At 45.4% G+C, this 25483-nt stretch overlaps 2 protein-coding genes across 3 annotated transcripts; one reads left to right on the top strand and one right to left on the bottom strand.

Moving 5' to 3' along the window:
• The first annotated feature begins 3039 nt into the window (after positions 1–3039).
• Positions 3040–8284, top strand: LOC103054291 (uncharacterized). 2 transcript variants are annotated; one of them, XM_025176395.2, is made up of 6 exons: positions 3040–3170; positions 3807–4178; positions 4302–4428; positions 4890–4972; positions 5100–5226; positions 6226–8284. In XM_025176395.2, exons 2-6 carry the CDS (start codon positions 4095–4097, stop codon positions 7731–7733), a joined length of 1929 nt encoding a protein of 642 aa, XP_025032163.2. In that variant the 5' UTR covers positions 3040–3170; positions 3807–4094; the 3' UTR covers positions 7734–8284. The 2 variants fall into 2 exon arrangements, with proteins under 2 accessions (XP_025032163.2, XP_087985695.1); XM_088129569.1 differs by lacking the exon at positions 3040–3170 and adding an exon at positions 3186–3506.
• An 830-nt stretch (positions 8285–9114) lies between these two features.
• Positions 9115–25410, bottom strand: LOC103054541 (major histocompatibility complex class I-related protein 1). The gene is given in 8 exon segments (XM_088129742.1): positions 9115–12205; positions 12487–12557; positions 13111–13130; positions 14179–14211; positions 14942–14974; positions 15512–15604; positions 16866–17147; positions 18056–25410. Coding segments are annotated over 6 exon segments (717 nt in total). The 5' UTR covers positions 18312–25410; the 3' UTR covers positions 9115–12205; positions 12487–12557.
• Positions 25411–25483: the final 73 nt, after the last annotated feature.

The following is a 25483-nucleotide window of genomic DNA, read 5'->3' as shown; positions in this document are numbered from 1 at the left end:
TGTCTACCTGTGTATTGATTTATTTTTTTTAATAATGAAAAGTAAACAAAAACTTAAAAATTACCCTTATGGTCAGGAGATGCTGTAATAGGAGTGCAGAGTTTGGGTCAGCTTGAAGATTGCTTGTGGGACGTGCAAGACACCATAATTCTAAAAGAATGAGCAAGCCTGGAATCTAAAGTGGATTCTTCACAAATAATATGAAAAATAAAGATTGAACAGAGAAGAGAGCTTTGATTAACTGATTTTAGTGAAATTTTGCAAGCCCATTAATTCTACATTGATATTACTAAAGTAATGACAGCACTTAGTTTGAAACAGTACATTTGTCATAGTGATTGTAATTGAGATAGAAGCTGTTTGAACTCACAGTTGAATTTGCAGATTGGCATTGCTGAACTGTTTGTAGGGATGGTTCTCTGCAGTTGGTAGCCTCCAGAAAAACTGCTTATAACAGTAAAATGTGCTAGATAGTAATACAATTTTTAGAGCTTGTGTTCTCAGAGCTGGAGAGTATTTTTCTTTGAAGTACGCTTTGTAGAAATCTACCCAGCTTCCTAGAAGGACTTCCTTTTGTAGTTCTACCAGTTCTTGTTTGAATCTTTCCTGGTCAACTCTGAATGGTGATGACAGAAAGGTCTAAACACTGGATTTTAGATGTCAAAAACATTCCTTGAAACACTTAGTTTTCCACATCCCTTGACATATTCAGGACTTGAATGTAGTTGATGCGTCTTCAGTATTTGGAAATGGTCCATGCTGTTGTTCAGTTCTCTTTGCCAAAGATTGTTTGCTTTGAAAGGCAGATGGGTGAGAACATGTTTTGGATCTTGCAACTGGGGACTCAGCTGCGTAAGAAGTTGATGATGCCAATCATGAATGCTAAATCTGAAACACTCTTTGAATTGTTTAGCTCAGCCACTCGGTTACCCTTGCTCTCCATTAATCTTTATCATGCCACTGTTGCTTGGTCTGGAAAATCCTCATAATTGCCACACTTTGTAGTGTATGGTTTCCTAAGGCTGTCTGAGGACACAGTTTGGATAAATTTCCCTCTTACGACAGCCAAATGTAATGTGTTGACAAGTTATCCTGGATTATTGTCCTCCATTTTTCCTCATTTTTTAAAATTTAATGCCATTTACCTTAGTAGGCTGGAGTGCCTGGGCAACTTTGTCTTGGCTTAGAAGTTAAGCAGAAAGGTCTGGATAATACTTGGATGAAAGAGCTCCAGATAATCCAAGTAGGGTTGCCTATTTGCTTGAAAAGCAAAAAACTTCCCCGCCAAAGATCAGTTGAAGAGTTACAAAAGAGTTAAAATAGACTAGACAAGCAGCCCTTCTGAATTTGAAGGGCCTCCCCTTTCTTCAGCAGGGATATTACCAGTTCTCCCAACTTGATTGATTGATTATTTATTTATTTGTTTATTTATTTTCAACAGCTTTTCATGACTGTATAATGACTTCTCACTTCCCCTGCCCCCCCCCAATTTCCAGGTAATTGTTTTTTGGGGAAAAATCAGATATGGGAGGACGAATGGAGATGTTTAATTAATTAATTAAGTTTATATGCCCATCTCACTTTTGTGACTCTATACATGTCACTTCAAAAAAAAAAAAAGGAAAAAAAAGTTGGCAGCATTAATTTGTGCCTGCTTGCCTGTCCTATTAATAAGATGTGAGGCGTATCTTTAAATCCAATTGCTTGGATACAGAGAACAGAACAGCTACTTTAATTTTGTATTACTGTACAGTATTACTGTATATTATACATTGTTTTGTTAACTACTAGACCAAGGATCTGAAGAAAGAATGGGATCCAGTACTATTGTCACAAATAAGGAATCAAACTTAACTGAGACTACTTTTCTATATACCATCATAGGAAGAGAGCTATGTTAGTCTATGATTGCAAAAAATCAGGAGTCTGATAGCACCTTTTCTGACTAAAACCATTTTATTAAAAGGCAGAAGCCGTCGTGAGTTGCATCTCTTGGTATCAGATGCATAGAGTGGCTGGACTGATGGAGTATTTAGACTGGGGTGAGGTGTTGCTGGGCGGACAGGAGGGGAGGACAGGTTACATGTGACAGATTATAAATACCTTATCAATTAATAGTGTGAAAAAAGCAATGACTTTTGTTAAGGCCTTTTGAGATAGCTTGAAAAGTTTTCACGTATGTGAGTTCAGCAATTTCTCAATCCTGCTGTTAAAAGCTTTTTTCCAAAAGAGTCAGTTTGAGGTCTGCTACGGAGTGTCCTGGGAGGTTGAAATGCTCTGATATTATTTTGCCCTTCCTCTGAGTCCAGATGTCAGACTTGTGTCCATTAAATATTTTGTGCAGAGTTTGTCCCGTTTGTCCTAGTAAAACCCGAAGGGGCATTGCTGGCATATGAGGGCATTTAACACACTGGAGGAAGAACAGGTGAAGCTGCCCCTAATCTTGTGTGTAAAGTTATTGGGGCCTGTGATGTTGCCGTTGGGCTAGATGTGGGAGCAAAACAGACATCTGGGCCTGTGGCAGAGTCGGATCCCCACGTCAGCATCACTGTCCTGTTGTTTCTTGTTGCTTGTAAGAATCTGCCTGCAAAGCCCAGATTCTGTCCAAGATGAGAAAGGATTTACGTTGAAAGGAGAACAGCCTGGTGGGCGGAAGGACGGGCTTTGGCGTCACGTCGGGACCCCCCCTTCCCTGCTCAGCGTCCGGCTCCACGCAGCTCGCCGAGCCTCCAAGCGCAACCAGGTGGGGCTCAGCTGCAGGCGTGGCCGGCAAGGGTTAAGGCCACAGACGCGCATTCCTAGAGCGGAACGCTGTTCGGGAGGCGGGGCCGCAGCGCAAGGAAAGGCCGCCCCTTTCTGCCTTCGGCCGAGCGCCGCCGCTCTTCTTCCCGCCGCCTCGGAGGCTCCGCGCGGGGAGCAGGGGCGCCCTCTCCGGATCTTCCCCACCGCGGGGGATCTTAGGATCGGCCGCCTCCCCTTCCGGTTGGGGTTGGGGGGCTTCCGGGGTTGCCCTGGGAAACCCTCGAGTCCCGAGAGAGGTGAGCATCCTTAGTGGGGATCAGCAGCTCGGCCAGGCCTTCGTGCGGGAGAGCCCATGCCGACGAGCGTGTGCTCACACTCAGTCTCGCACCAGCCCTGCAGCCACACTCACCTTCCTCGGACCCGCACAGGTGCGCACACACCTCCTTCTCCCGCCACATCTGTTAGCCTTGGCCTGCCTCCACCCACTGCCACCGTCCTTTCTCAACCGAGCAAGAAGGAGAGGCCGATGGACACCCACAGCATGTCCCGGTGCTTCCCCCCACCCCAGCTGAGTGGGTCTTCCTTGGCTGCAGAGGCCTCTAACTGCATCTGGCCCCTTATTGCCACGCCCTCCTTGCCCGCAACCTGAGTCTGTGGGGTCCTGAAGACGCGGCTGACAACTTGTGGTTTTTCAATCCAGTCACTCTTCCCCTAAGCTCAAGCTTTTCCATGGAGCCGAAGACTTGGATTGATGCAGGCCCTGAGTACGCACTATATAGTATTTCTATTTTCAGATTGTTTGCACCACTCAAACAGCTCAAGAGCTAAGAGTCTCCTTTTTGTGTGATGGCTGATGGGAAGTGGATGGGTAGAGGAATAGTAGTAGGAAGATAGAGGTTGTACTTGTGCCAGGGAGGGGTGGAGATAGTCCCTGGAATGTCTGGCCAAGGAAAGACAGGGAGGCAAGAACCATATGTATGTGCTGATCGGCTTCTGCTGGAACACAAACGCTTGTAGGTGCAAGTACTGTGATCCAACTCTCGTGTCTTTTCTCTTTTGAACAGTTTTCCTAAGGGGGAAGATTGCACTTTTGACAGAAATGAGAAGTTGTTGGGAGATTTCAAATTTCCTTTAAGAAAAGATCTCATCTAGACAAAGATATAGGAGCAGTGGGCATTTCTCAGGACGTGGAAGAGGATGCTCTGTGCTCAGTTACACAGCACCAGGACTTTCAGAGATACTGCTGCCCTTGAAGAGTTTGCAAAATGATCGAGTTTCTCTGCTGTCATTGGCCAAAACTAGAATAAGACTCAATGACTCTGATCCTGCACTAAGTAGCCCTTCCACCGAATATGGAGAGCCTGGAGAGAGAACACGCCTCAGAGGCCAATGACCAGGTGGTGGCCTTGGGAGAAATATTTCTCCTGCCTCAGCAGGTGAGAACATTTCCTTTAGATAACTCAGAGCATGTCAAACAGATATCTGAAAACAGTTCTAACAAGTGTTTTCATTCCTTTTGTAATGTTTAGATCTTGCCTTTATTTTATTTATTTATTTAGGAAAGTAAAGAATTTCCAGAAGTTGTCCCTGAATTCCCTGAAACTGTGAAGGGTCCATTGGAAACCAGACCAGGGTCCCTGCCAAGAGGAATCCTGAAGGAGAGAGAAGGAGCAGTGCTCTTGTGGGGTAAGAATCAAGGGATCATCATTGTCTTTGGCCTTTTCTCTCTTTGGCATTCAGGAGACCTCCCTGACAGGTTTATGGTCCACTGCGCTGTTTGCAGGAAGAGGAAAGGGATCTGTGATTTCTTTGAAGAATTTCTCCACAGGCATCAGCTCTTTGGTTCAGCTCTTTTCTAGAATAGAATAGAAATCTTTATTGTCATTGTACTACTTGTACAATGAAATTAAATGCCACCCCAGTGCAGCTTTAAAAATATAAAAACCATAGAACACATAAAACACATAACACACATAAAACACATAAAACACAACCTTCACATTCCATATTGCACAACCCCTGATGCTGCATTAATACTGCACTATACGATAGAATTTGGTATAGTTACAGCTCTAAGACAGAAGCTATTCTTCAGCCTATTTACAGAAGCAAATGCAACTGACCCGCATTCACTCTTTCTTCCCCAGGTGATCAAGCGATGCTGGAAACCAATATGCAACCAGCTGTTTGTTTTGATGGAGAGGAAGTAGCTGCTCTGCAACTAGATCAGGTAGTGAGAAGAAGTCTCTGAGGAGACAGGCCAGCAAGAAGCTGGATGCCAATGTCCAGCTAACATCCAGCATCATATTTAGTCTCTGCATTATCTCTAAGGAGGAAACATTTCATTCTTTTTTCAGGGCCCCTTGACCTTGGAGGAGGTGGTTGTATATTTTACTGAAGCAGAGTGGGCACTGCTGGGTCCTGAACAGAAAGCTCTCCACCAAGAAATTATGGAGGAAATCAATGGGATTTTATCTTCTCTTGGTAGGGTATTCTATGTACCAAACTTTTTCTTCTCGTCTCCTGTTTATTGCTGTTTATCTGTGTCACTGTTAATAGTTTACAAGCATTTCTGTATAAGGAAGCAGGTATTAATTATTACTTGATATTGGATGAAATTATTTAAATTCCAGTGGAAATCAAAGACAGAATTCTAAACTTAGTTGCAAGTTATCTCAGCATGGGGAGGCATATTACAAGCCACTATCATTGCCTGGGCTGTGACTCATATTTAGACAGCTTTGATTCCCTATATGGACAGAAGTTACTGATAAAAGACATCTTCTGTGTACAAATGATCCCAGCTGGAATATGTAATGTCCCAGAAAGACCTACAAAGGAAACTTTTTTGAATACAAGGATGGTGCTAGGAGTAAATATATCCTACAGTCTAGATGATAACAAAAAAGAGATAAGGTATTAATAAGAGTGTTGGACAAGACTGGAATCCCTTATGAGAGCCCTCTGCCATTTGTTCTTCTGGTAGAGTATTTTGGGCAAATAGGAAATCAAACAAGTTATTAACAAATGAGTAAGGTCACAAGAAGGAAGATTTGTTCTTGTGTTGGGAACACTGATAATCTTGAAAATCAAAGCTTAATATTACAATTTTCTTTCAGTCTTAGGAAGGATTTGGGACAACCTCCAGATGTATCCGCTTGCCTCTTCAATTTTTCTCTAATTCCCAGTTATTCCTTTCTTGCATTAGGAAGCTCTAGTTAACCTTGCAGAATGAAAAAGCTAAGTGGGAATAACTAATTTCCAGAAGAATTCATGGTTGAACTGGGATTTGAACCCAGGTTCACATAGGCCCAGACTAGACATTTTCTGCACCAGCTTTATGTTATTCCCTGTTTTATGAATGATAAGATCTGCTCAATGCCATGTTAAGTGCTTTGGTTTCTCACAATCATTGATTTAGAATATTAATTTGGAATTTAAAATATTAATTTTTGAGTTAATTACCTGTCTTTATTCCTGAAGGTGATAAATGGAAAAATAAGGATAAAGGAAAACCATGTCCACCTCAGAGAATCTGCATAAGAAAGAAACTATGCATATGCTTGGAATGTGGAAAGTGTTTGAGTTCTAACACCAACCTACGTCGACATCAAAAAATTCACAGTGGGGAGGGATCATGTACGTGCCTGGAATGTGGAAAGTGCTTCAGTACAAAGGACAAGCTGATTATACATAGAAGAAGTCACACAGGGGAGAAACCTTATAAATGCCTAGAGTGTGGAAAATGCTGGACTTCAAATACGAACCTACGTAGACATCAAAGAACTCATACTGGGGAGAAACCATACCAGTGCTCGCAATGTGGAAAGTGTTTTGCTGGCAGTCCAGACCTTATTGCTCATAAAAGGATTCATACAGGGGAGAAACCCTATAAATGTTTAGAGTGTGATAAATACTTTGCTCGCAGTTCAGACCTTATTAAACATAAAAAAATTCACACAGGAGAGAAACCCTATCAATGCCTGGAGTGTGGAAAATGCTTTATACATAGTCCAGACCTTATAACGCATAAAAGAACTCACACAGGAGAAAAACCCTATAAATGCCTGGAGTGTGGAAAATGTTTTGCTGGCAGTCCGAACCTTATTACACACAAAAGAATTCATACTGGGGAGAAACCCTATAAATGCTTGGAGTGTGGAAAATGCTTTGCTCGCAGTTCAGACCTTGTTAAACATAAAAAAAATCACACCGGTGAAAAGCCACATAAGTGTGTAGAGTGTGGAAAATGCTTTGCTCGCAGTCCAGACCTCATTACACATAAAAGAATTCATACAGGGGAGAAGCCTTATATGTGTTTGGATTGTGGTAAATGCTTTGCTCGCAGTTCAGACCTTGTTAAACACAAAAAAAATCACACAGGGGAAAAGCCCCATCAGTGTTTAGAATGTGGAAAGTGTTTCATTACAAAGACAAACCTTAGCAAACATAAAAGAACTCACACTGGAGAGAGACCGTACAAATGTTCAAAATGTGAAAAGAGTTTCAGTCAGAGGATAAATCTCACTTCCCATGAAAGAACTCACACGGGGGAGAAGCCCTATAAATGTTTGGAATGTGGAAAGAGCTTTGTTACAAAAACAAACCTTAATACGCATAAACGAACACACACTGGAGAGAGACCCTATAAATGCTTGGAATGTGAAAAGAGTTTTAATCAGAGGATTCATCTTGACTCCCACCAAAGAATTCATACAGGGGAGAAGCTACATAAATGTTTGGAATGTGGGAAGAGTTTCAGTCGGAGGATAAATCTTATTTCCCATGAAAGAACCCACACGGGGGAGAAACCCTATAAATGTTTGGAATGTGGAAAAAGCTTTGTTACAAAGACAAATCTTAACACACACAAACGAACACACACTGGAGAGAGGCCGTATGAATGCTGGAAATGTGGAAAGAGTTTTAATCAAAGGATTCATCTCAGTTCTCATCAAAGGACTCATCTTGCTAGAAAAGATAAATTATAGGTGGAAGTTTTAAAATATTTTTTATGTATGAAATAACTGCCTTAATTATAGTGATAATAGCATAATCGTAATAATACTATTGGTAGGTAAAGCAAGAGGTCTGCATTGAAACGAGTTTAATGTTTGGTGGAAAATGATCTTGTTGGTCTTATGAAGCTGGTAACTGATGGTCTCCTGCTGAGAGCAATAGAAACTTGTACTGATGGGATAAGATGGCTAGTGAATTTTGCCTAGATTTATGCCTAGAGGCATAAAACATTATTTGTAGTGCCTGTGAAATATCAATATGCTCTTATACAAAGTGATGTTTAGCATAGCAAAATTAGGATTTCAAAAAAGGAAAAAATCAGGAGAGGAAAGAAAATCCTTCACTTTGTGAACCTGTGTTAGATCAGCTAATTTGAAACCTGATGTCCAAGAGGATGTTAGAACTATAATAAATGAAGCATTTAATCTGTTTCCAGCCAAGAAGAAATTTCCTCTCGAAGACCGCTATTAAAAAAAAAAAAACAATAATTGGAAAGAGTCGAAGATTGTAGTCGATATCTATTTGTCAGTACAGTTTTCCAGAACATAGTGAGAACATGATCCTTCTTTTTAACTAACTGGTTAAAAGATTGACCTTGAAATTTGAAGTAGATGATTTTTAAGTTCAGTTGGCAGATGGCCAAGGGAGAGTGATCCAAGATATGCTAACTTTTCCTTTAAGAAAAGATACTTAGAGCCCTTGTGAGCTTAATGAGGTTTAATATGCAGTCTGAAATACAGATTTTTCAAGACTATCTTATGAAACACTTCACTGCAAGCTATGCACAACATTGTTTCAAGAAGAGGTAATTTCTTAATTGAGGCTTCCCATTTAAAATTCTAATAAATCTCAAAAGATGTCAACATCTCAAAAGATTAAAGCACTGAATTAAAAAGTTTCAGACAATTAAAATTAAAACTTTGGCTGATTTACATGATGCTACGGATAAAGCTGACAGATTTTGAACATTTGCTGGAAAGAGACAAGATGTGAACAGCCAAGCTACAGGTGTTTCAAACTTTATATATTAGATACAGGGGACAGATAAAGGTTTTAATCTGTCCAACAAATTGAATAAAGCCTTATTCAAATAAGGAAATGAGAATAGTGTGCAATATTCTTCCATCTCAGTTATCTGTAACAGTTAATTATCAGATACTGAATTGTCAGCTGTTGTGTTAAAAACAGTAGCAATTAGTGGTTTATGTTTGTATTGATTGCTGTATTTTTTTATAAAATCATTAAAATGTAGCCCTACACCCAAGAGATACTGTAATAAAAGTGCACAATTTGGGTCAGCCTGAGGCCTGCTGTGGCTTTTATTAGGCACGCAAAATGCCACAATTCCAAAGGTTGAGCTGGGCCAGAAGCCAAAGTGAGTGGGACCATTCCCAATCCCTGACAATAAGGTAAAAAAATAAAGATTCAACAGAGAGAAGGGCTTTATGTTTTATCTGTTTTACTAAAACTTAATAAAATGAGTGTAAGGCATTTAATGAATTCCACAATGTTGAAATAATAGTTTGAAGTACATACATGCCCTTCAGTATCCTTTAGGATGTCTGGTGAGTTAGTTGTTGATGAGTCCTTAGCGTTGGGAAACGGTCCTAGTTACTGCTCTTTGCCACAAATTACATTTTATTTTACAGGTAGTCCTTGGTTTACATCCATTCATTCAGCAACTGTTCAAAGTTATAATGGCACTGAAAAAATGGACTTATGACTGGTCCTCAAAGTTCCATCAGTTGCAGTGCCCCTGCGGTCATGTGATCAAATTTGGGCACTTGGTCTGCATTACAACCAGCCCTTTGCTGCTGCCACCCCCTCACTAACCTTTGTTGTCTTCTTCACCTGCCTCCCCTCTGCTGGGCTTGTCAACACTGGCTAGCCTCAAACCCTATGGCATGGGGGATCTGTCAGCCATGCTGTGCAGGGTGCAGAGTCCTTGGGGTTCTCTGAGCTTGGTTCTTTTCCTGCAAAAGTTTCATTACCCAGCTAGGTAACATCTTCAGTGCTGGAATGGGATGGGGTTTGCTCTCTGTTTAGATACTCTTGCGTGCCCTGCCAGGGTTGGTGGGGGTGGAGGTTTTGTTCTGTTCCTCTGGTAGCTCCTTGATTAAGGTATTGTTTGCTGCTTGCTTGTGTGCCCTGTGGCAACCTCTGCGTGATGATTGCTGGTGAGGAGCTGTTCTGGTCTTTTGTCTCTTTTGAATAGAGTGTAGATGCTGTTTATCTCTATGTGTCTGTTAATTGCTGCCTTGTCTGAATACCAAGCTTCCAAGAATTCCCTTGCATTTTTGGATTTTTTTTTTTACCTGCACTCAGTCATGACTGATTCTGCGGTGACTGCCTGGATGAGTCCCTGCAGTTTTCAAGGCAAGATGTTTTGGAAGTGGTTTGCCATTGCCTCCTTCCTAGAGCAGAGCCCAGCTGGCGAGCGCAGGAGGCGGGGTTTCCATTGTGTCGCGCCTTTTTCAGGTGTACGTGACTTCTGTGTTACCGGCAACTAGTCCCGTCTCCCGAGCGAGGCGCCACCAGTGTTTTTCCTCCGACTGGGGTGAGAGTACCCATTTATCTATTTGCGGATGCTTTCACCCTGCTGGGTTGGCAGAAGCTGGGGATGAGACAGGAGCTCACTCTGCTCCACGGAGCTGAGCTCGAACCGCTGAAGCGTCAACCATTTCTGGCCAGAAACTTTCAGTGTCATTAAGCCGCTGTGCCACCGCGTCCCCGCCATTTTTGGATTTAGCTTGGTCTAAAATGCTGACAGTTTCCCAGTTAAAATTATGGTTATATCTGTCCATGTGTTGTGAGATTAAGGAGTTTTCATCATGTCTTCTGACTGCTAGTTGGTGTTTGTGGATGCGCTCTGCCAGCCTTCTGCCTGTCTGTCCTACATAGTGTTTGTTGCAGTCCTTATACTGTATGTTATAGATGACTCCTGTTTTTTCTTCTTGTGCTACTGGGTCTTTTGGTTTACTTAAGATATTTTGGAGGGCTTTCGTTGGTTTGTGTGCCACAGAGATGCCATGTGGTTGTAATAGTCTGTTGGTAGCTTCTGAGACATTTCTGATGTATGACAGTGTGATCCTTTTCATAGTTTGTGTTGTTTGTGTTGTAGGTTGAGTGGTCAGGCACTTTGTGATAAAGTTGCATGGATATCCATTTTGTTAGAAGATGTTGTATAGGTAGTCTCTTTCCTTTTTCTGCTGTTCTGGGTTGCTGCAGTGTTTATGCTCGCTTGAATAATATTCTTACACAGCTCCTCCTGTGGGAGGCTGGGTTGTTGCTTTGGTAATGGAGTACTTGATTAGTGTGGGTTGTCTTCCGATAAATTTGGGTTTCTAGTTGGTGTTGTTTCCTCTGCTGATGAGGATATCCAGGAAGGGTAGTGTGTTGTTGTTTTCTTCCTCCCTAGTGAATTTTATTCCTTTGAAGAAGTTGTTGATGGTTTCATGTGTCTTCTCTAGTTGCTCCTTTTTTATTATAACAAAAGTGTCATCTGCATACCTGATCCATACTTTAGGTTGTATACCTGGAATCTAGATGCTGCATTACAATCTCTATGAGTCCCGACAATGGTGATCCCGTGGGTGTGCCTCTGATTTGTTGGTATATTTGTCCATCAAAGTGAAAATAGATAGTGAGGCAGAGGTTGATGAGATCCATGGTTCTGGGTATTTCAGTCTTTGTGTATTGGTTAAGTCAAGTGTGTTGTGTAATACTGCTGCCATGGATTCTTTCACTAGTTCTGGGTTTATGGGTGTAAAGAGTGCTGTGACATCAAATGAGACCATAATTTCATCTTCATCTATGTGTACCTCTTTGAATTTCTGGAGGCACTGTAGTGAGGAGTTGATAGAATGTTCACTGTTCTCTGTGAGGTGTCCAAGCTTTTTTGTCAGTTCTTTTGCTATGTTGTACGTTGGAGTCCCTGGTAAAGATACAATCGGTCGAAGAGGTATGTCAGGCTTGTGTATTTTTGGTTCTCCATAGAAATGTGGGAGGATGGGTTCATTGCTTGTTATCTGCCACTGTTCTTCTTTTGTGATCTGGCCTTTCTTGGTTAGGTCGTTGAGAGTTCTCTTGATTAGGTTGTCTAGTTTCTGTATTGGGTTGGTGTTAACTGGGATGTAAGTCTCTTTGTCCTCTAATAACATTTTGGCTTTTTGCAGGTATTGTGATTTGTCCATAAAAGATTTGTCTTTTGTCCAAGACAGAAGCTTGTCATCCCGCAAATGCTCAACATGTCAATATTTACACAGACTCCAAATACTGTATGCCTTTGACATTTGCCATGCTATGGGTACCTTGTGGAAACAAAGGGGTTTTTAAACAAAGGGCCTGAAGAGGTCCTCCTAAGAGAACAGCGTAATTCTGCAGAAGGTTGATCACTCTTCTTTCCTCTCTCCTTACGTGGGGAGTCTGCAGCCCCATAGTTGTGCTAAAAAGAGGGTGGAAAAAACAGGAGGGTTAGCTTGAGAGGAAGCCAAGATGAGAAAGTTCAGGGTCCAGGCTGGAGGACTAGTGCTGATCATCAAGCGAAGGAACAGAATCACAAGCCTCAAGAGAGGGAGATGGAGATGGAGAAGAATCAGCTGGGTGGGATTTCCGAGTTACAAGAGGGGATGGGCAGGGCTGCTGGAGTGGCGTGGGGAACCTCCCTCACAAATTATAAAAAGTATAGATGCCCTCCCTGCTCAAATATACAAAGCCAATTCTCACCCAGTTTTGCCCTTGGAACCAAGTGCAACAGGTTTCATGACCTCCGGAGAGCCCAGGTCTTCTGTCAGCATCTGGAGGGTTGGATTCTCAGATGGACGCAAGGAGTGGAGAGAAGCCTCCTCTCCATCCATGATCGTAGGACATTCAGGAAGTCCCCCTGCTGCCCCCTTGCACTGGGGACACTCTGATCTCTGCAGGTCTCTGACCTTTGTCCATGCAAGATCCTGGGGGGGGGGGCAGAGTCTGGGCCCTGCAGAATGGCCAACCCCACCACCTGCTTTGGGAAGGGCCCTTCCTGGAGATGAGGCGGAGCAACAAGAAGCGGCCAGTCCCCTTCTGTTCCTGGCTGCTGTCACCTTCCATTTCCTCCGAAGTCAGGGAGGGAAAGTGGAAGCAGTCCAGCCTCCTCCACCAGAAGGAACCCAGGGAGGAGAGGGAGAGGCTGACCCTTCCCCACAGCCCCACCACCTCTCCCCCAAATTCCTCACCCTTCAGCATTTGGGATGAGCTGAGACAGAAGAGGGTTTTCCCAAAGGATCTTCACCATCAATGGTTCCTTTGACCTGAAAGCCCTCACCTCCCTTCCTCCTTCCCCCCAATAGAGCTCCCACCGGGGACACTCACCTACCAGTCCTTGATGCTCCCTACATTGGGAAGAAAGACAAAGAGTGAGTCCCTCCCTTGTCCAGATCCTCTGAGGAGGAGGCATCTCTCTCTTCACCATTAAACCTCTGCAGCTCCATGAACCTCTCAGAGGGGACCAGGCTGTGCAACCAGAACAGTCGCTAACCACTGGGGCTCATGACATTTCTGGTGGTTTCCCTATTTCCCACCCCAGAGCTGAGGGGCTCTTTGCTCCAAAGGGGGCCAGGCTCCGGCATGCAGGCTCTGGAGTTGCCTTCCCAGCCTGAACCAATGAGGCTGGAAATCCAACAGGGAGAGAAGTTCCCTTTCTCCTCTGCAGGAACAAAGCAGTGCGAGAAAACTGAATTTTGTAATTGTTAGAAATATAAGAAAACAGAGGAGGTGGGAGAAAAGTGAAGTACTTAATTTTGTACAGAGTAAAAGGAGGAACAAGGAAAAAAAGAGAAAACATTAAAATTTAAGGAAAAAAGAGACTTTGGGAGCTTCTTGGGACAAGCAAAACATAAGTACAGTGGTACCTCGGGTTACGAACGCCTCTGTTAACGAGCTTTTCGGGTTACGACCAACTCGGGTTGTGACCAGAGTCATAGAAAGGATTAAGTTCGTAACCCGAGGTACCACTGTAATTTCACTTAAACCTCCCTTTAACAATAAACCACTTTTCCAATCCGATATTTTCTGTTCATATACTGATGTAAAATAATTTTAATTGTTCATGAACAACTTGTCCTCTAAGCAAACAGGAGAAAAAACATAATTTTCCCACCCACATTTAAGATATTACACTATGCAAAAAAGCGTCCATAGAAAAGGCAGCAATATGAATTTAAATCTCAATAGATTTATCTACCCTTTGTCCCAGTTCTGTCCCAATAAATCCTGGTTTCACCAGAACCACACACAGAGGGAATGCATGGGGTGTACATTAGGAGGCCCTTTAAAAATGGGTGGGGGGGGCTCTCCCTCTTTCCACTCCCCCAACCCCCAGCCCACTTGCTAAGAGGCAGAATTGCTCTTCTTCATTCAGGAGCAGCTCCCTTGGCTTACCTGGGCCTGAACTGTCGGATCCTTTGTCACTCGCTGGAAAAGAAAGAAAAGAAGGTGGGGAGGTCAGTCCTTTGGCTGCATGGGAAGAGGTGGTGAAACTCTGCTCTTTCTGATTCCAGCTCCCTCTCCCCTTCACACACAGACGCACAAATACACCCACAGTTTCAACCAAACTACTTTAACTAAGAATTGTTAACATTTATATATATCCACACAAAGCAATATTCCAGCAATTCTACAGCCACAGGGTGCAGCTGAGGTGAGGATACAGATGGCTCCAGAGTTTCTTTCTCCAGTCAGTTCATACTTTGAGAGACTTGTGGTGGCAGAACAAGAGGAGATCTAGCTGGTATCTACCAAAACTCCTTTTCTCCTAAATCCCTTCTTTGTTCACTACTTTTACGGAGCTTCCTGACCAGATTATGGCCAAGCCTTTCCCTTCCGCATACTTGGAAAACAGAACAGCTTCTCCATCAGATGGATCTTCCACCCAGCCAGGTCTTCTCACCTTCCTGAGACTTCCTTGTACCAGATGTTTCTCCTTGTGGTCTCCACTCCCAGGGACAGCCCAGCAGTAATGAAAAGGGGACCCACCTCCCCCACCTTGGTTCTTGGGAGGAAGAGGAAGATAGCACAACACTGCAGCTTCATGAACTGCTTTTGTATTTGGGCACACACAAACACACACACACACCCTTCAACTGATGCTACCTCTGATCCCCGCTCTGAATTGGAGCTAACATGTAGAGGACAAATCACTCACTTGATGCTGCCTTGTAGCCTTCTGGACGTTTCTCTGCAAGGACAAAAATCAGTCAAAGCTAAAAAGGTCAGAGATCATCCAATCTCCCTCTGTAGGAGGAAGAGCCCCAGGAGATGCTGTCAGAGTTGTTTAGTCACAACCTCTCCTGGCAGCTACTATTTAAGAGATACAGGAAGACCTTCAGACTGCAAAGAGACCACCAGATTTGCTCCAAGAGAGACCTTCTGCCTCTGAGATGGATGGAGGGAAACGGGGAAAGCAGCAGCAACTGCGAGAGGAGGAAGATTTTCACTGAAATCCTCCTCTGCTGGTCTTTGACCAAAGCCTTTGGAAGGGACAGAACCGCAATGCCTCCTCCCAGCCAAGAAGAAGACTGGACTGTCCGGACCTCAGACTCCGCTGAGTCAAGACTGGAGTCCCAGCAAGAGGCCGATTTCAGATGCTCCCAAAGAGGGCTGGGAAAGCCGGGAAGAAGCCAGCCCAGAAGGAGCTCCCAAAGGGAGAGGCTTGGGAGGAATCTCCCCACCTTCCTTCACAACCACCCAGCAAAGGTAGTTATAGGACACTTACTGAGATACACAAAGATCACAACAATCACAGCAATCACCAGGACAACAGCACCCACAATGCAGCCGATGATCAGCCCCAGGTTGGATTCTGGAGCTGAATTGGGAGAAAGAGCAGATAATTGAAGAGAAACCATACCTATTGAGAGAAAACCATGGCAACCAACAGACTGGAAAATATTAAAACGTATTTGGCAACAGCATTCACTTCTTTGTTTACATATATTGAGTGCAAAGTAATGATTGGGGTTTTGCCCTAATAATCTCCATTTATTAAAAAAAAGGCCCTTGGAATCCTCCAGCTAATTCTTGACCCATCAACCCCTCAGCCTCACCAGCGAGATATATGCTAAGGATTTTGCTGTTAGGCTCCTTAACTGGCTGGATTCAGAGAACAACATACTGGAACAAACTGGATTTAAAACTGGCCACTCCCTCTTTGATTGTGCTCCAGTTCCACAACATCTGGCCCAAAAGCAGTTCCCAACCACAGGCTTCACTCTGTGCAGCCGTTATAGACTTTAGAGCAGCGTTTGGGCTACTTCCCAGCCCTCATCTGTGGCACAAATCCAAAACTACTCTAGAGACAAAAGGCTGCTACTGCTTATCAATGAACGTTACAAGAAAACTGCCCCAAAGCTTAGATGGTCACTATGACACCCTTCTTAATAGAACCCAAGAAGACTGTATTCTTTCCCTTCTGTTGTTCAATTATTGCATGAATGCACTAGCTGCCATGACGAATTACCTTTCCCATCATCTCTCACCCCCCGAAATTAGCAGTGAAAGCAGCGCAGTCCTATGACTGTATACGTGATGACGTCATTTTACTTTCCCCAACTCTGGCTGGCCTAAGAAGGGCCCATTAAACTCTGTCCCTCCTCTTCCTCCTCAGGGTGAAAATTCACCTTCAACCATCCTTTCCTTCTGTTACTCTCTCTCACCAGGCTGCAGTTCACAAATTTTAATACAATTTGGAATTCAGAAAAGCGGCTACATGACTCCTGATTTTTGCACTGGAGGAATTCTAAACAAAATGAAACCTGTTTCTGGGGCTCAGCATAACTCCTGCTCTGTTGGAAGCAACAAACAGGATGAGAGAGAGGCTAAGGGAGGATCTGGGAGCATTTCCTCAGGATGGGCCAACCATTGGGGTGGGACTCCGCTGCTTCCTTTCAAGAACCACAAGCCGATTCTACGGACTGTTCCCTGCAGGTCCACAAACCTCAAACATGGGAAAAACCACTGGATTAAAGCTCAAGGATGCTCACATCTGGACACAGCTGGGGTCAAATTTCTCTCCCACAATCCTCCAGCCTGAAAAAGAGCCCAGCCTCTTCCTCTCTGCAGCCTCTCACCCTTCAAGGCTTTGTCCACAGGCTCCTGCAGGCCGTTGTGCTCCACGTGGCACCGATAGCGGTCCCTCTCTTGGGGATTGATCCAGATGCTGAGCCAGTAGTGGTAGGTCCCATCTGCATTGGGGGCCACAGACCCAGGGAAGGTGTCCTGCAGCCATTCCTCCCCCTCCCTCTTCCAGGAGGCATCGATCTCCTTGGGGTAGAAGCCATCCACGTGGCAGACGTGAGTTTCCGTCCCATCGTCGGCCTCCGTCCTGCTGCTCAGTGTCACCACTGGGGCCTCTGCAGAAACGGCACCCCCAGAATTAACTCTGGTCCCCTCCAGAGCCCGGAAGGGGGATGAGAAACTTGACAGGCAGGAAAGTCTCCCGCTACTTAATTTTAACACAAGGATTTAACACTCCAGACCTGCAGCACCTCCAAGAGTTTTAGGAAATGCTCCAAATCTGGAAAATGCTCAGCCACAAGGACTCCTGATTTTGAGTCCTTCCCAGTGACTCAGTCTGAAAAATCTCTGCCAGCAAATTGAGGGTCCGAGGAAAGTCCACACGGGCTGCTTTGAACTGACTGATCTTGGGCTGCTCCCTTCAGGGGAAGGTAGTGGAGCCGCTGTTTTAAGTTCCCTTTCAAAAAAAAAAACACAGAAGTTTCTCCCTACTTTTTGGGTCCTCTTCCGCTCCCCCAAATCTTGGGCTGCTCCAGGCCTCTTTCAAGGGACACCAAAACGTCAAGAGGAGGAGAGCCGGGGGTGGGAGGTGCAAGGCACAGGGAGGGAGCCCCCTGTGGGATGGGGAGGGAAGGACAGTTGCTGGGAGGAAGTAAAGCCAACATCAGACTTGGCCACATTTTGGCTAATGGTGGCTTCACTGAAGAACCCCAAGTGGCCCTATTGCCTCCTCGTGGGCTGTGCACAGGACACCTGCCTGACCCACACAGACACCCACCAGGCCGATTCTGGCCAGCCACACCTACGGCTTGAGAGGGCAGAGGCTGCGGTTCCTGCACAACTTAATGGCTGCCTGGCAACAGGAACCAAACAGGGCTTCCCGCGTCCTGGAGAGGCAGGAAGGGGAGGAGGGGGATTTCCTCCCGGGCATCCAGGCTGCAGAGCAGGGACCCAAACGGGACCGAATATCTGCAAGAAATCCGGCCATAAAGGAGGAAAGCCCAGCCTGGGCCCAGATGCTCACTTGTCCTCAGCAGCATCTCCTTCCCGTAGGACAGGTACTTCTCCAGCCACTCAGTGCATTCCTCCTCCAGGTAGGCCTTCAGTCTCTGATTCAGTCCTGGAATAGCGTCCCATTTCCTCTTGATAATCTGGGCCTAGGGCTCGGAAGCCACCCAGGTGAGGGTCTCCTTGTCAAAGGTGATGAAAGTCCTCCCATTGTATCCAAAGCGCATAAACCCTTCTTTGCTCTCATTTCCCTGGAGCTCACAGCTGAACATCCACTGCCAGGTGTGAAGGCCTGAAAGAGGGACAGGAAGATGGTTTGGGGAGTCCTCTGGAGAGACAGAGACCCCCTCCTCGCAGGGACTTTGACACAGGACGGAGGCAGCGAGAAAAGGGCTAAATACAGTAATACCTCGGTTCACGAACACTTCTGTTCACGAACAATTCAGTTCGCGAACAGCAGCATTTGTAAAATTTTGCTTCCATTCGCAAACTCCGCATCGGGTGACGAACACGACCCGCAGCCATCTTCCCTGCTCTGACACGTGGTTGTGGCTTCCTCTAGGTGAGATCGCGGTCGCAGACAGACGTTGTGATGCTTTTTGGTGTCGCCTCAAGCAAGGTTAGTGTTCTCTCTCTTCATACTGTACTGTACTGTACAATGGTACCTCGGGTTACAAACGCCTCTGCTAACGAACTTTTCGGGTTACGACCAGCTCTGGCCACAAAAATTTACCTCAGTTTGCAAACTCTGCCTTGGGTTACGAACTGGATCCGCGGCCATTTTTCCTCCCATGACACGGTCCGCGGCCATTTTTCCGCCCCTGACACGTGGTCCGCAGCCATTTTTCCACCCCTGACACGTGGTCCGCAGCCATTTTCCGCCCCTGACACGTGGTCCGCGGCCATTTTTCCACCGAACACGTGGTCCACTGCCATTTTTCCACCCCTGACACGTGGTCCGCGGCCATTTTTCCGCCCGACACGTGGTCGTAGGGAGGGGGACTCTCCCTCCAAGCAATAGCCGCCTCCCTGTCCTCCATGCCAGAACGGATTAACGGTAATTACATTGAACCTTATGGGGAAATTTCCTTCGGGTTGCGACCAATTTGGGGTGCGACCAGAGTCACGGAACGAATTAAGTTCGTAAACCGAGGTTCCACTGTACTTTGTTTCATGTTTTTGTGGTTAAAAAAAAAATACATATGGTTCAGAACGGATTAACCTTATTTACATTGAACCTTATGGGGAGATTTGGTTCGGTTCGTGGCCAATTCAGTTCGCGACCAGAATCGTGGAATGAATTAAGTTCGTGAACCAAGGTACCACTGTAATGGTTGGAAAATGAAAGAAATACATTTTTCCCCATGAAGCTCCTCAGGTCCCTCTGGGTGAGGCCTTGAAACTCCTCATCCTGTTCTCAAATTGTACTTTAAGGGTCTCCAGACCCAGCTGCCCCCCACCTGAAACCCTCCCCGGTTTCCCTCCATCTTCTCCCTCCCCCAAAGTCTCCTTCTGGGCAAAAGGCAGAACAAGCAGCGTCATCTTGGCCTTGGATCCACAGAGCCCAAAGTCCTCCATCTGAGCGGCCCTTCCCCAGTTCTTCTGCTTCCCAAAGGAATGGAGGAAGGCAAGGGGTTCCCCTGCCACTGCCCCTCCATTCACTGCCCCCCAAAAGGGAGAACCTCCCAGCCCAGAAGGAAAAGCGTCCAGGGCCCATGAGGCTTGGCCCCCCCAAAATAGCCCCTGTTGCTCTCTTAGGAGTCCTCCATGTCTGAGTAGTTGCAGAGGGATGGAGCCTCTGCCATACTCCTCTGTTGGGGGGAGTCTTGGGGGGAAGGGAGAGGATCCCAGGGCAGGAACAGTTGCCAGAATCCACAGCTGCAAAGAGGGACTGAGAATCTTGTGGCCTCAAAGAGGATCCGGTCGATCTGGGAAGAAGCTGGCAGGGATCCTGGTGACCGTAAATCATGGTCTGCATTCACAATAGTGCAAAGTCACAAGGGCTGGTCCCCACTTTGAGCTAACTAGAAACAAACCATGGCTTCATGTAATATGGGAACGAAGCCATGAAGGGCCACAAAGAATTATTTTCCTTAGGAACAGTAGTAAGTGTACCAATATTTATTTTTATTTATTTATATTTCAAATATAGTCACTGCCCATCTCACTCAGAGTGACTTGCACACCCAAAGTGTCATTGACCTTTTAAATGGATTTTTGAAGCTTAATTGTTTTTTTAATGTAGCCTCTTCATGGGCCCTTTGACACATTCACATGGGGGTTTTATGATTCTGTGATTCAGATCTAAGCGGGAAGCTGAGAATCGGGTTCAAGAAAGAGCGACTGGAGTGACTCTGCTTCCTCAGCCGGGAGACCAGGTGCAGAAGGAGCTTCGGACCAAAAATGGCCGGATGGAGCCCAGACTCAGCGAGAGACGACAAGTCACAGAAACGTTCAACACAGGGGAAAATTTCTTCAATCAATAAAGGTTTTGGTTTTACAGTTCAAATATTTGATATCTGTTTATTTTATATAACATTCTTATAGAATTATTCCTTATTTCTAGGTGTCTATAACGAGACTATTTCTGTGTCTTATAGGACAGGAATCTGAAGGAGTTGGCCAGCTTCCTGGCTCAAGTGTCCATGTGCATGGAACAGTGCGGTCATCTATTCGCCACAGAGGGGGAATGCGTGACCTACGTCTGCAGAGAGCTTTCAGGAAGGGCGGCGGAATGGCTGATCGAATTGCACGAAGCCCGCATGCCCGAACTCACCAACCTCGCCCGCTTCATAGCAGCCCTGAGGAGGAGGTTTGAGGACCCGGGGGCAGCCATGAGGGCCCGCTCCCAACTAGTTAAAATGAGGCAGGGAGCCCGAAATGTCAGTGAATATGGCCTAGAATTCCGAAGCCTCGAGGGAAAACTCCAACACTGGCCTGAGGAGTTTAAAGTTTCCTGCTTTCAACAGGGGCTGCGCCGCAATTTGTGGCAGCTAGCTTACACGCGAGGAAACCCACGTACCATTGACGAATGGGTGGCGCATGCCGCAGAAGTGGAAGCCAACTGGATGGCCGTCGACCCAGCATTTAAGCGGCAGGGCGGCATGCCTGCGCAAGCGCGTTGGAAACCGCCAGCAACGGGAGGAGACGAGAGTCTTCCCAGAGTGGCAAGGCAATGTGCCAGCTTCCGGGGCGGAGAACCGGGTCACTTCGCGCCCAACTGCTCCAAGCCATGGCCCACAGGTGCGCAGGAGCCGCAGGAGCCCCCAGCAGCCACCCGAAACGCTGCGCCCCGCAAGGGAAAGAAGGGAACCGCAGGGGGAAAAGCGCACAAAGCAACCATCGCTCAACCTGGCCGCGCCCCCGACAAAATGGCGGGCGCAACGGACGACGATGATGACTCTGAGGAGGATGAAGGGGTGAGTGTTACCACCGTAAAAGTGACTGTTACGGCGCCCATAATGGGGCGCAGAGCCACGCTAACCACGCTGATGGACACAGGCTGCTCAAGTTGTTTAATCACCCCTACCCTGGTGAACGCGTTAGAATTGAAAACAATAAAAATTTTTAAAAACCCATAGTATTTTATCAACTGGACGGATCCCAAGCAGGGGGAGGGGCCGTGCAGTTCCGCACTGAACAATTTAAACTGCAAATGGGAACCCACTAAGAGACCTTGAAATGCTTGGTAGCCCCTTTGGGGAGTTATGCCCTAATCCTGGGAGCAAACTGGGTGAAACGGTGGGACCCGAGAGTATATTGGAAAACAGGGCGAATGGAGTTTGTGGATGGGATTTATCTGGGCTCTGACCCACCAACAGGGGAAGGCATTGTTGCAGCAGTGGCAAGCAGCAGTGTTCAGCTGCTAAATCTTGACTCTGAAGCAATTGAAAACATCCTAGAACCCTACAGGGATCTAAAAGCTGTGTTCAGCAAAAAGGAGTCTGACACACTGCCCCCCCACAGAGACACTGACTGTGCTATTGAAATTAAACCAGGGGCTAAATTCCCAAAGAAAAAAACATACTCCATGACCCAAAAAGAACTGGCAGCCTTGAGGGAATTTATAGATACAAATCTGGCAAGGGGATTTATACAGCCTGCTAAATCCCAGATGGCTGCACCTGTTCTGTTTAGGGAAAAAAAAGATGGAAGCTTGAGGCTCTGCACAGACTATAGGGGCCTCAATGCCATTTGCAAAGAGAACAAGTACCCATTACCCCTCATGAAAGACTTGTTGGCACATTTGTCTAAGGGGAAAATCTTTACCAAGCTGGATTTGAGAGATGCATATTTTCGCGTGTGCATCAAAGATGGCCTCGAATGGATGACATCATTTAGCACCCCTTTTGGCTGCTATGAGTACAAGGTCATGCCCTTCGGGCTTTCAGGGGCACCTGGGGTGTTTATGCAATTAATTAATGAGGTGCTGCATGAATTCTTGTATCAGGGAGTATTGGTTTATTTGGATGACATCCTCATTTATTCTGATAACTTGCAAGACCATGTAAAACTGGTACGTGAAGTGTTTAAAAAGTTGCTGGAGGTCCAATTATATGCCAAACTATCAAAATGTGAATTTCATAAGCAACGAGTGGACTATCTGGGGTACCGCATATCCCAGGCAGGAATTGAGATGGATCCCACCAAAGTTCAGGATGTGCTGGGTTGGGAAGCCCCCAAAACTAGAAGGCAGTTACAAAGCTTTCTGGGTTTCGCCAACTTCTATCACCAGTTCATTCCAAACTTTGCACAAGTGGCGCTGCCACTAACAGATTTATTAAAAACAAAAGGCAAGGGTACAACAAAGGCTCAAAGCCCTGGGGCCCCATTGGAGTGGATGGCTGAGTGCCAAACGGCATTTGAGGCACTTAAAGCATTATTCACAGCCGAACCAATTCTAAAACACCCTGAGCCTGACCAACCTTTTGTTATTCAAGCTGATGCTTCCGATGTGGCCATAGGCGCAGTGTTGCTTCAGAAAGACAACGGGAGGCACTCAAGCCATGTGCATATATATCCCGCAAATTCACTGAAACTGAAAGGAGATGGCTAGTCTGGGAAAAAGAGGCTTTTGCAGTTCGTTGGGCTTTGTTGACATGGAGACACCTCCTAGAGGGATCGCCCCACCCTTTTGAGGTATGGACTGATCACAAAAATCTAGAAGCCCTCACAACACCTAGAAAGCTTTCTCCTAAACAAGTTCGCTGGGCTCAATTCTTCAGCCGGTTCAAATTTACACTAAAGTTTATCCCTGGAGGGAAAAATTTCCTGGCTGATGCTTTATCCAGACTGCCTCAGCATAACAGCCAACGAGAACAAATAGTGGCTCCGGTGATCCCCAATACGCAACCAGGCGGGGCAATACTTACCAGAGCTCAAAGAAATACACCTAAACCAGCATCACCTAATGACCTGCTCACAAATTCACTGCAGCATTAGACTCAGATGAATGGTTCCAGAAGCATAAGAAAACTCATGAGCAACAAGCCTCGTGGAGGGGAGACAAATTGTATGTACCTGCATCTCTACATGAACTCATTTTACAAAGGGGCCATGATGATAAATCCTCTGGACATTTTGGATTTATAAAAACTTTACATTTATTACGGAGGCAGTTTTGGTGGCCTACTATGAGAAAGGACATATCTGAATATGTGTCTACATGCCCTACGTGTGCTACAGCAAAAAAGAGGGGTGGAAACCTCTGGGACTGCTATAGCCTGTAGCCTCTCCCCAGAAACTGTGGAAGGAGATTGCTATGGATTTCATCGTTGATCTACCTGAAAGCAGTCACAACACTGTTATCTGGGTAGTCATCAATCTCTTTTCTAAACAAGCACATTTTATTCCATGCTCTTCTATCCCTAACGCTAAAAAACTTGCCAAACTGTTTATTCAAAACATATACCGCCTTCATGGCGCCCCCCGGCAGGTGATTTCAGATCGCGGCCCTCAATTTACCTCCAAATTCTGGAGGGAATTTATTAAATTGATTGGGTCCACACAAGCCCTCAGTTCTTCTTTTCATCCTCAGACGGATGATCTTCTGAGAAATTGAACTCTTTATTAGAACAATATTTAAGATGCTTTACTAACCACCAGCAAGATGATTAGACAGAACTCTTACCATTTGCTGAAGTGGCTTATAACAACACTGTTCATCAAAGTACTGGATTTACACCATATAAAATAACCACTGGGCAAGATTTTGTGCCTGTTCCCGAACTACCTTTGAAAACTTTTCCTGAACTCTCTACTTGTTAGGATGTTCTCATGGGAAGAAGGGCAAATCGCTTATCTTCAAACGAATTGTTATGGCTACAGAAATCACGCCACCTGTATTGGCCTTCTAGTTTGCACGTACAGTGGTACCTCTAGTTACGAACTTAATCCGTTCCGTGACTCTGGTTGCAACTTGAGTTGGTCTCAAGTCGAGGTAAAGTTTCCCATAAGGTTCAATGTAAATACGGTTAATCCGTTCCGCCCTCCGAATTTGGTCGCACCACGAGGCAAATTTCCCCACAAGGTTCAGTGTAAATACGGCTAATCCACCCTCCGAAATTGGTCGCACCCCGAGGTAAATTTCCCCCATAAGGTTCAATGTAAATACAGCTAAACAGTTCTGAAACATATGCATTTTATTTTTAAACCTCAAAAACATGAAAAAAAGTACAGTACAGCACAGTATGAAGAGGGAGAATGGGGTGGGGAGGCAGTTATTGTTTGGAGGGAGAGTCCCCCTCCAAAGGGACATCGGGGAGATCTCCTTCAGGGGTTTCCTCTCTTCTTTGCCTCTTAGCTGCAGGCTCAGTTCTGGGGAAAAACCTGTCTAAAGTCAGTTGCCAGCCTGCTCTGCATTTTCTTTGGAGCCATGCTGACAAGCACACCAAAAACCTTCCAAACGCCACAAAACACACTACGAGCCTCACCAAACGTCTCCTTGCTACCACAATCTCGCCCACAGGAAGCCGCGACCGCGTGGCAGCAGGGAAAATGGCCGCGGATCCGGTTCATAACTCGAGGCAGAGTTCGCAAGTAGAGGTAAATTTTTGCAGCCAGAGCTGGTCATATCTCGAAAAATTCGTAAGGAGGGGCGTTCGTAACTAGAGGTACCACTGTATACTGCTTGTACTGCCACCTATTGGCGGCTTCATGCTAGTTACCTAAGGGGAGGTGCATAGTTCCAATAAATTGTGGGTGATTGTATGCCTCACTGCTAGTAGGGTTTTAGTCATCATGTAATCAGTTTGATAGGTTATGTAGTTGTAACTAATAACTAAGTAGTGTACCTCTTCTCTGAGAGTTTTTGGCTAAAGACTTTGGAGTTGAAATTGTGTATTGGATAAGTTTTGTTTTAAGTTTTGGATGCCATATAAAAGAGAAGAAGTGATTTTTATATGATTTGCATAAAACTTGTATTTGTTTTATTTTTCTCAATAAA

This window comes from Python bivittatus, unplaced genomic scaffold, assembly GCF_059951505.1.
Source record: "Python bivittatus isolate LINGU-HERP-01145 unplaced genomic scaffold, Pbiv_v1 ctg000810_np1212, whole genome shotgun sequence".
Taxonomy (NCBI): domain Eukaryota; kingdom Metazoa; phylum Chordata; class Lepidosauria; order Squamata; family Pythonidae; genus Python; species Python bivittatus.
The sequence above is the reverse complement of the archived record's forward strand: the minus strand, read 5'-3'. Positions and strand labels throughout refer to the sequence as shown.